Source organism: Nuphar pumila, chromosome 8 (assembly GCF_984573655.1).
Source record: "Nuphar pumila chromosome 8, dmNupPumi1.hap1.1, whole genome shotgun sequence".
Classification (NCBI taxonomy): Eukaryota; Viridiplantae; Streptophyta; class Magnoliopsida; order Nymphaeales; family Nymphaeaceae; genus Nuphar; species Nuphar pumila.
This window is the reverse complement of record NC_143256.1, coordinates 4,770,583-4,780,063: the sequence shown is the minus strand read 5'-3', so window position 1 is coordinate 4,780,063 and position 9,481 is coordinate 4,770,583. Positions and strand designations below refer to the sequence as shown.

Genomic DNA, 9,481 nt, shown 5'->3' with positions numbered 1-9,481 from the left:
ATAAAATTTAGGAGCATTGTAAATAATTGTAAACGTGTCTGAGCATCAAACCGCCTGGCCCTACACATGGACAGTTACACCCTTTTGGCAGTGCTAGGAAAATGGCCTGTGAATCTATCATGTGTGTGTGTGTGTGAGAGAGAGAGAGAGACCAACGCATCATTCGGTCCAAATTTGCCCTTTTAAATCCACCATCTTCTCCCGAACACCCAAATATAAAATTATTTTATTTTATTTTTATTTTTGAAAGGCAATCTGGGTTTAGGCAGACCTCTACCAGTTATACAACTATACCGTTGGATTTTGAACCTGCAGCGTCCCAACACAAGGTGACGTGCACTAGTTGCTCCTACTAGATAAACGGAGCCCGTTAGTATAAAAATTAATTTATTAATCAAATAAAACCAAATAAAAATAAAACTCTCTCTCTCTCTCTCTCTCTCTCTCTCTCTCTCTCTCTCTCATAACAAGTTTGCTATCTATAGTATGAGCTAAAAATGAGCTATTTGAGTGGTTGCCCTGTCTCCTCGTAGTTGGTTTTTCTAGTGTCCTAAGGGACACCCAGTCCTCTTAGAATTCTTTTACACCATTCACCTATAAAAACACCCTCTTTTTTCCCTTTCTATTACACAACGGGAAGGACTATGATGTCCTCCTTATAAATCCTGCCATCTTCTACATTCGGTTCGGTTTGGGTCTGGTCTTCATGGTCTAACATCTTCTCCAAACCAGACCTTGCCTACCTCACCAACCTATACTTTTCTTTCATTTTCTGTACCGATAACTAATAGAAACAGGTTTCAAAAGTGCTCTTTTTTGTTGTTTGTTTTCTTTCTTTATTTTTCTTTTTTGCTGGAGAAAAAAATGGAGGGTTTTCTTCCTCATGTTGCCTTGCCCTTGATCTTCTTTGCACTCATTGGTGTGTCATCAATCCATGCACACATCGCTGAGCACGATGAGTATTGGCAAATGCGTGCCGAGGCAGCTCGCAATGCATCGCTTGAGGCTTACCACCCTGATCCCTTCAATGTCACCAACCATTTTAACCATGAGGTTCACAGGTGAGACTCTCTCTCTCTCTCTCTCTCTCTCTCTCTCTCTCTCTCTCTCTCTCTCTATATATATATATATATATATATATATATATATATATATGGATTGTACCTACAGTCTAGTTTGAATCCCATGATCCAAGTTGTTTTGACTCAATCAAAAGCGATAGATGTGTTCAACATGATTGGTTTAGTGGGAATCAACCCTTGAATCATGTTTTTTTTTAATGAAAAAAAAAACATGCTTTTTATAACCGTTGATTTTTGCATCTCCAGAGAAACCTGTATACAGATTGGATTCCGGGCGATTCAAATGTAAATTCCGGCTATAAAGAAGGTCTAAATCACATCCATCGGGTCAGCTCCACAAAAAACAATAAAATTTTAAAAAAATTGAAGTTTGATAAATCGTTTGTATATACCAACAATTGTATCAAACTTTACATACACACACCGATGTGATCTACATATATACTTGGTTTTAAAGGAACCGGCTTTTGAATCATCCAATCATAATGTATACGCAGGAGTTTTTAAGGCTTGAAAATAACGGTTCAAATATTTGGTAAATAATTTTTTTTGAATAAAAGGAAAAAAAATTGGTAAATATTCAAACATATAAAAATTATGTTTTTGTCTACAAAACATGATCAAATAGTCGATTCCTAGGAAATGGACCATGCTAAACACATCTATAGAGTCGGATTTGCAAAAGAAGTATTGAAAATGCCTAGTTCACACTCTAGTGCACAAAGATTCGGTACTATTGAAGGTAAGAAACCATTGAGCTGGAAACCATAAGTACAGGCTATATCGAATCAATCCAACCACGTAGATGTGTTCAACATGATTTGTTTGTTAAGGGTTAGACCTTGAATTCTGAACCCCTTGAAGAAAGAATACAAATTTTTGAGGTTGTAAAGTTTTGATACATTGTAGGAGGTTGATTTCTGAACCCCTTGAAGAAAGACTGTTTATTATCATCACATTATTCGAAACTCATTCCCTACTATTACATGGTCCAACCTATAAAAAATAAAAAAAAAGATGAAAAATATGGTGATTCCTATTCAATAGTTCCGTGCCTTTGTTAGTAACCAAGTGTTTACGCTGTATCATACTCTGTGCCCTTATATAAATGTATGTACATAATACATATAAGAAGTTGAGTGACACAAGATTGTGCAATGTTATGACTTGATAGGGCTTCCGAAGGCAATGGTACAAGAAGGAACTTAGGACGTTATACTGGACCATGCATGGCCACAAACCCCATAGACCGTTGCTGGAGGTGCGACCCGGACTGGGCTCAGCACCGCAAGAGGCTTGCTAACTGTGTGCTCGGGTTCGGCCGCAAGGCGGTTGGCGGAAAGCATGGTAAGTACTACATCGTCACCGACCCGTCCGACGACAATCTGGTGAGCCCGAAGGAGGGGACACTTAGATATGGTGTGATCCAAGACCGACCTCTGTGGATCATCTTCGCCCGGGACATGGTGATCCGTCTAAACGAAGAGCTCATCATCAACAGCAACAAGACCATAGATGGTAGGGGTGCTAACGTACACATAGCATATGGTGCTGGACTCACCATCCAGTTTGTGAAGCATGTCATCATACATGGCTTGCACATACATGACATAAGTGCAAGCAGTGGTGGGATGATCAGGGACTCTGAGACCCATTATGGTCTAAGGACTAGGAGTGATGGGGATGGGATCTCAATATTTGGTGCCAGCAACGTATGGATCGATCATAATTCCATGTCCAACTGCGCGGATGGTATTATTGATGCTATTGAAGGGTCCACAGCCATCACCATCTCCAACAACCACATCACCAACCATGATGAGGTAATGAAGCATCCACATCATGATCATGTTCCATGAAAAATTTATGGCACTCACCCATGTGGTATATGTAAAAATTCTATAGCAGGGTTGCTTTTTTGCGTCTTACAAGTCATGTTTTATCATGATGTTGATGATGATAGTTACATGATAACCCCCATCTTCATGTTGGTCAAGATGGAAAATGGTTTTCTCATCATGATGATGCCCATGGTTGCTTTAAAATCATCATTGGTAACAATGGTTATAATGATGATGATAATGAACATCATTATATTTGTGATTGAATTAGATTTATCAAGGTGGTGCTTGATGAAGTTTCTGTCCTGGACAATATGCCTTCCTCATCACCACCATCATCATCATCATCATATGGATTATGTGCTTTATAATGTCTGTAAATAGTCATCTCCATAATAATCTTAAACAGCCCATACCTGTTGCGACTTTTTCTAGTGATTACTAAGTAGGATGGTGATGATGATGATGACTATGTGCAATTGTGGAGACTGATGGCATGTGAATTACATGTACATGGTGCGATGTTAAAATGAATTAGCGTTGTTAGAATTAGCATTTGGGTTTGCGTGTAAGGTCTAATATGTGATGAAGTGGTGTATATACATCATAACATTTTCAACATGATGATGATGCAGGTGATCTTAATGGGTGCAAGTGACAAATACTCACAGGATGCCCTCATGCAAGTCACTTTTGCATTCAACCACTTCGGAAGAGGCCTTAAACAACGCATGCCTAGGTGAGTTAGCCAAGGCCCTATTACAATTGCCATTGACTTTCTTTCTTACTTTCTTTCAGTTCGGATTTTGGTAGGATGTATCCAATACCAAATCTGATTAATCAGATATTGGCTAATCAGACTCGGATTGGAATATAGATTCATATTAAAATTTAAAAAAAAAAAACTTATACCGAATCCCAAAAAATACATTCAATCATATTTGAATTTCCATCCTATTCAGTTATGAAATCTTTACATAATCTGAGTTCAATTACCAATGGGGTTCAGTTTTCTTAACCAAACCCGATTAATCCGACTCAAAATCGGGTCGGATATCGAATATATCAGATCCGTTGATATACCTACTCAAGGTCACTAGCTCATTGGTGAGAAAGCTTCTTAGACTTGGTTGGATTGGACAGGTGCCGATGGGGATTCTTCCATGTGGTCAACAACGACTACACACATTGGCTTATGTATGCAGTCGGAGGAAGCAGCCACCCCACAATTATAAGCGAAGGGAATAGATATATTGCTCCAGACAATCCCTTTGCCAAGCAGGTAAATACTCTTTTCTCTACTATACAAAGCTTTGAAATGAATTTCATGATCAAACCCAGTGGTTGGTAGAAGCTGTCACTGCACGTCGGTGGGACGTTGCAGGATCAAAACCCAGTGGTACGTTGAATAAAAGGTGGGGGTCTGCCTAACCTTAGCTTGCCTTTCAAAAAAAAAAAAGTATGGAGCAATGAGACCGGTTGTTCTGCGAGAACACTGTATCTGCTTCCTGCTTCCGGGTCCGGGCATGGTCCTGTATTCTGGCCAAACACTTTACTGGGTCCCCCTCTCTTTAACAGGAGGGGCTCCCACTACGTGGCTCCCCTTAGTTGAGCAGAACACTTGTATAAGTGTTTCTGTCCCCAACACTGGATCTGCTTCCCGATCCATTCTAGAATGGTGCTCTCTTACTGTTTTCAGTTTTTTGGAGGTTTTTTTTTATTTTGTTTTTGTTGAAAATTGAGGTTTTTCTTTTGTGTGTGTGTGTGTGGGGGGGGGGGGGGGGGGGGGGGGGGGGATTTGGTCAATCTGATAATAGGTGACAAAGAGAGACTATGCTCCAGAAAGTGTTTGGGGTAAGTGGGTATGGAGGTCCAGCCAAGACTACTTCATGAACGGTGCATTCTTCGTAGAGTCTGGACCAGAATTCAAGAATCCGTACACCAAGGCTCAGAAAATCGCAGCCAAGCCTGGAACAGCCGTGGCCAGGCTCACACGCTTTGCCGGTGCACTGGACTGCACGATAAATAAGCCATGCTGATGATCAAAGGTTCGAAGGAAGAAAAAAGGAGAGAGAGAGAGAGAGAGAGAAAAGGCTGGTTTTTTTATTCATTGGTTGGTGTTGTATGCTTATTATAAAAAAAATGGTAATTTTAATACTTCATCCAGCTTCGTTTTCCCTACGACTCACTTTGCCATATAGACGGCTTTACATGTAATTCTAGAGGTGTCAACGGGTCCGGTTTACTCTGACCAAACCCTATAGGGTCCTGGTATAGTGACAAATAAGAAGACCCGATTAAGACCCGGGTCCAGACCCAAAGGCCTGATTAATACATGGACTTGGGTATAGTTTGTGAAATTTTATACCATACCCGAGTTCCGATTAAGACCCATAATTTTTCAATGTAAAAATTATAAAAAATATTATTTTACCAGGTATATTTCAGGTCTGATTCATGTAGTTCTTATGAGGTCCGAGTATGGTTTCTCTTATAGTATACCCAATTAGACCTGGGTACGGACCCGATTCCATACCCAAAAATCTGATCCAAGTCTGATTCCACCTGGGTCCGAACCAAACCCGACCCATTGACACCCCTATATGGTACTTCTCTCTCTTTTATATACTTAGATATTTGGCAGCCCGTCCATATGGACAACCTAGATATATCATGTTAAAATTAATACTTTTATGACAAATGAATATATGAAGACACACAAATACCTGTATGACAAATTAAAATTGATATGTTTTTTATTTACATGAAGAGGAGATCACGTACACCCTATCTTCACCTGATTTTCCTAGTTTCAATGGTACACTGCAAACTTGGAAATTCCACCTTTTTGGAACAAGAATTTCCTCATTATTTTTTATTTCATTTTTGTCAACTTTATCTCCAAGGTTATTTTCTGGATTGCTTGGATACGGAGCTTGATTCTTAACACTCCCTGTCAAGCTGGAGGTAGATGACAGATTGAACAGAAGCATGTTTTGAAACTTAAAAAGTGTGAACAAGATAAGCCTTTGGTAAACATATCTATCAGTTCTTGTGAACCAACAAATCGAATAACTACTTCATGGCGTCGGACCCATTCACGAATAAAGTGGTAATCAAGTTCGATATGCTTTGATCGGGCATGAAAGACAGGAATGTGAGCCTTATAGAGCAGGTTGATATTGTCACAATAAAGTGTAGTAGGAAAAGAGCATATATAAGAAGTGCGCAAATCATCAAGCATATCAAAAGTAGATCAGCCACTGTGATAGCCATTGATTTGTATTCGGCTTCAGCACTGCAATAGTTGCATGTTTCTTAACATAGCAAGAAACAATATTCGGAAGTGGATCGCACGAGTATCGAGGCAACCAGCCCAGTCAAAAAAAAGCTTTGAGACAAAAAATCAGAAGATCCAAAGTGAATATGGTAGCCCAAAGTACCTTTCAGATATCTAAGAATCCGCTTAGCAGGCGTGGACGTTGGTGGGAGCATGCATAAATTTACCGACTTGATTGACACCATAACTGATATCAGGTTTAGACATGGTCAGGTATCGTAAAGATCCCATAATCTGCCAAAATTTCAAGAAATCTGTCTAAATTTCACAAGCATGGAGAGATCATTTTCCATCGAAGGAAAACATGGGTAGTCACTGGTTTATCTCCCATCATACCAAATTTAGTTAATAAATGCACGCAGTACTTATTTTGTGTCAGCAAAACAACACCTAAAGTGGTCTGAGAGACTTGCAAACCAAGAAAATAGTGTGATGAACAGAGATCTTTCATCTCAAATTTTTTGCTCAAACATGAAATAAGAGTGGAAATGGCAGTCTCACTATCACCATTAAGAATGATAACGTCGACATATAACAACATAACCAAAGTAGAAGAGCAGAAAAAAAAAGTAAACATAGCAGGATCAGCGTGACTCTCTGTAAACCCAATCTGAAATAAAAAACCAACAGCTGAAACCAAGCCCTGAGGGCTTGTTTGAGTCCATAAATAGCACGCCTAAACCGAGAAATGTGATGAAAAAAATCAAATAAAACCAGGAGGTTGTAGCATATAGACTTCTTGCTTCAAAAACTCATGAAAAAAAAAAACATTTTTGACATCGATCGAGCTGTTGAATGAAACAAACTTGAGAAATAACCAGAGACAAAAACAACCTAACTGCAGTAGATAGATAACATGGCTGAATGTTTCATCTATGATAAAAACCTCAAGCAACCAACCAGCTTTATGATGTTCCAACAAACCATCAAACTTCTATTTTAACTTTAAAGACCCACTTGCAATCAATAATGTTAGAAACACATGAAACAGGAACGAAATCTCAAGAATGATTTTTTAAGAGAGCAAGCCATTCAGGAATTTTGACTGCTTGCTTGAAGGTACTGGGTTATAGAGGTAAGCCCCGAGCAAGAAAACACATAGGAACAGGATACTTCATGGTGAGCCACACTTTAGGGATACATGTACCACTACCATCCATGGAACGACTGACCATGTTATTAGTACAGGTAGGAGGAGGCACAGAAATAGGTGACTCGGACGAAACAACAGGTGAACTGGAGATCGGTTTGTGAAGAGTCATGAGGAAGACTCATAAGAGGGAGACTCAGGAGGGTCGGGTGTGGGGTCTATTTGAGTGACACAAGGGGAGCCAAAAGAAAAAAAGATGTGTGGAAGAAAGGTATGAGAACCATGCGGTTGAATAAAGGGGAAAGTAGACACATCAAAAATAACATATCTTGACACATAAATTTGATCCTTAGAAGCAAGTATTGATATCCTTTGTGGATTGAACTATATCCCAAGAAGATACAACGAGTGGTTTTTCAATCCAATTTGTCGTGACGATAGTCACCTGGATAAGGATTGCCAAGACAACCAAAGATTTTGAGACTTTTTGTAATCAGGTTGTCTTTCATACTGCTTTTATCAAGGAGACTTATATTGAAGGAGGGGTGTACCAAGTCAAGATAAGAGAGGTGGCAGTTGCAAAAGCCTCATCCCAATATTATTGAGGCATCAAAGTGTGAGCCAAGAGAGACAGCTCGGTCTCAACAATATGTTGATGGTTGCACTCGGCTAGCCAGTTTTGCTCAAGAGTCTTGGAGCATGAAATTTTGGGTTGTATAGTACCATTGTCACTCAAAATTTTCATGAATTGATTGCTTGTGTACCCTCATTGATCTCATTGAAAATATTGGATATTCTTCGGAAAATATTTTTAACCACAAACAAATTTTTGAAAGCAACCAAGGAGTGCCCACATGGGGGGCGTCCCTTCCTATGGATCAACTTTCTAATTAATTGAAAATTCTTTCAATTAAAATTCAAATTCAAATTCGCATTCAATTCAAATTCACATTCACATTCAATTCAAATCCAAATTAAATTCGCATTCAATTAAAATCCAAATTAAATTCAAATTAGAATTAAATCTCAAATAAATTTCAAGTCTAAATTGAAATCAAATTCCAAAATAAAATTCAAATTCAAATTCAAATAGAAATTCAACTCAAATTTGAGACATAAAAATTATCTTTATTCATTAAATAATTATGAAAAATTCATAGGTTTTACATGCTTCCCCCATTAAAGAAAATTTCGTCTGTAAAATTTGGTTACGGTTACATACCAAATAACTCTGAGTATTTTGCTTTCATCTCTTCCTCTTACTCTCATGTGCATTCCTCGATTCCATGGTGTTGTCATCGTACTTTCACCAAGAGAATCGTCTTATTTTGCAATACTTGTTATTGTCGGTCTAAAACATCTATCGGTCGCTCCTTGACCATAAGATCTTTCTGTACCTCCAAATCCTCGTATTTAATCACATATGCCAGGTCAGGCACATACTTCTTTAGCATAAAGACATAAAATACATTATGAACACTCAAATACTAAGAAGAAAGTGCCACCTTATACGTTGCTCCTTCGATCTTCTCAATGATTTCAAAAGGTCCTACATATCTTGGGTTGAGTTTGCCCTTATTGCCAAAATAAAAAATATTCTTCATCAGTGAAACCTTAACAAAAACATAATCTTCTACCTCAAGGATAAGTTTTTGTTGTCTCTGATGACTCTAAGCTGTCAAAGGTCTCTTACGGATCAATTGTAACTGATCAGTGTAGTATTGGAGTACAATTGATGATTCCATAGTCCTATCACCAACATTGCTCCAACAAACTAGGGATCTATAGGATTGTTCGTACAAAGCTTTGTATGGTGTCATATCAATGCATATATGGTAACTATTGTTATACTCAAATTTTGCTAGTTTTAGATGTTTACTCTAGTCACCTACCCAATCCAGAGCACGTGTGCGCAACATATCTTTCAATGTTTGAGTTATCCTTTTTGATTGTCCATCTGTCTGAGAGTGAAAGGTTGTGCTAAACTTGAGTTTTGTTTCTAAAGTCTTCTGAAGTTGCCACCAAGTCTTTGAAGTAAACTGAGGATCTCTATTGAAAATGATAGACAAAAGAACCCCATCCAATCTAGCAATCTCGTCCACATATAAATCTGCAAGACTGTTCAATG

The 9,481-nt window shown here is 38.5% G+C and overlaps 1 protein-coding gene across 1 annotated transcript; it reads left to right on the top strand.

Moving 5' to 3' along the window:
• Window positions 1-864: 864 nt before the first annotated feature.
• On the top strand, window positions 865-4,962 carry LOC149829478 (pectate lyase-like). Its single transcript, XM_090016209.1, has 5 exons — window positions 865-1,061; window positions 2,257-2,905; window positions 3,559-3,662; window positions 4,067-4,205; window positions 4,741-4,962. Exons 1-5 carry the CDS (start codon window positions 865-867, stop codon window positions 4,960-4,962), a joined length of 1,311 nt encoding a protein of 436 aa, XP_089872335.1.
• Window positions 4,963-9,481: the final 4,519 nt, after the last annotated feature.

What these genes read in the sequence shown, in the direction of transcription:
- LOC149829478 (XM_090016209.1), top strand. Translation starts at nt 865, where the DNA reads ATGGAGGGTTTTCTTCCTCATGTTGCCTTGCCCTTGATCTTCTTTGCA. An exon ending in CTTAAACAACGCATGCCTAG is followed by an intron (nt 3,663 to 4,066) that starts GTGAGTTAGCCA and finishes TGGATTGGACAG; the next exon opens with GTGCCGATGGGGATTCTTCC. An exon ending in ACAATCCCTTTGCCAAGCAG is followed by an intron (nt 4,206 to 4,740) that starts GTAAATACTCTT and finishes ATCTGATAATAG; the next exon opens with GTGACAAAGAGAGACTATGC.